The sequence below is a fragment of the Pygoscelis adeliae genome, unplaced genomic scaffold, assembly GCF_000699105.1.
Source record: "Pygoscelis adeliae isolate BGI_AS28 unplaced genomic scaffold, ASM69910v1 Scaffold153, whole genome shotgun sequence".
Lineage (NCBI taxonomy): Eukaryota > Metazoa > Chordata > Aves > Sphenisciformes > Spheniscidae > Pygoscelis > Pygoscelis adeliae.
The window spans coordinates 504,810-505,458 of NW_008824408.1; the positions used below are offsets into that span (position 1 = coordinate 504,810).

General features: G+C 65.3%; 1 protein-coding gene across 1 annotated transcript in view; it reads right to left on the reverse strand.

The window, feature by feature from the left end:
• RHBG (Rh family, B glycoprotein) overlaps window positions 1–488 on the reverse strand; it is a 4,857-nt gene extending 4,369 nt beyond the window's left edge. Inside the window, exon 1 of the mRNA XM_009320488.1 lies at window positions 308–488. Coding sequence (XP_009318763.1) covers window positions 308–488 — 181 coding nt within the window. The remainder of the gene's footprint in view (window positions 1–307) is intronic.
• Between the last annotated feature and the right edge of the window lie 161 nt (window positions 489–649).

Genomic DNA, 649 nt, shown 5'->3' on the forward strand with positions numbered 1-649 from the left:
TGAACCGCATGTCCTAGACCCAAATATCTCTGGTTTGGGCCTGGCTTTGTCCGAGCAGGTGGGAAATCCTTGCAGCGTGTCTGCTTTCCACCCGCTGACCCCTCCTTGGTGGGATGCACCGGTACCCCAGCCCCGCGGTTTGATGTTCCCCCTCCTCTGTTGTACTCTGGAGTCCGATCCAGAGCTGGACGGTGTGACAGGCCTGCAGCCTGGACCGAGCATGGTGACATCCCGTGCCACCCCCTCAGCAGCGCCTGGGGACCAGGTAGAGCCGCTCTCTGCACCCACCCGGGGCGGGGGTACTTACGGGGGTGCTGAAAACCCGAGTCCTGGTTTCTCCAGCTGCAGTTCAGCTGCTGGGAGCAGGGGCCGGGGCTGCTCTCTGGGCTGTACCGGACAAAGGCGGCGAAGAGGATGATGGTGAGGATTTGGAGAAGGAAGCACAGCCCGGAGAGCTGGAGCCTGGAGGCAGTGGTGTGCTCAGGCATGTTGCGGGGCAGCTGGGGCGGGCAAAACCCCCGAAACTGGGGAGACACCAGGAGAGACGCGCTGGGGCTGCAAACTCCGCCTGCCAGGGTGGCTGCCAGGGCCTGCCCTCTCCTCCGTGCTTCCCCAGGGCGGAAGAGCCGGCCGGGGGGGGGACGGGGGT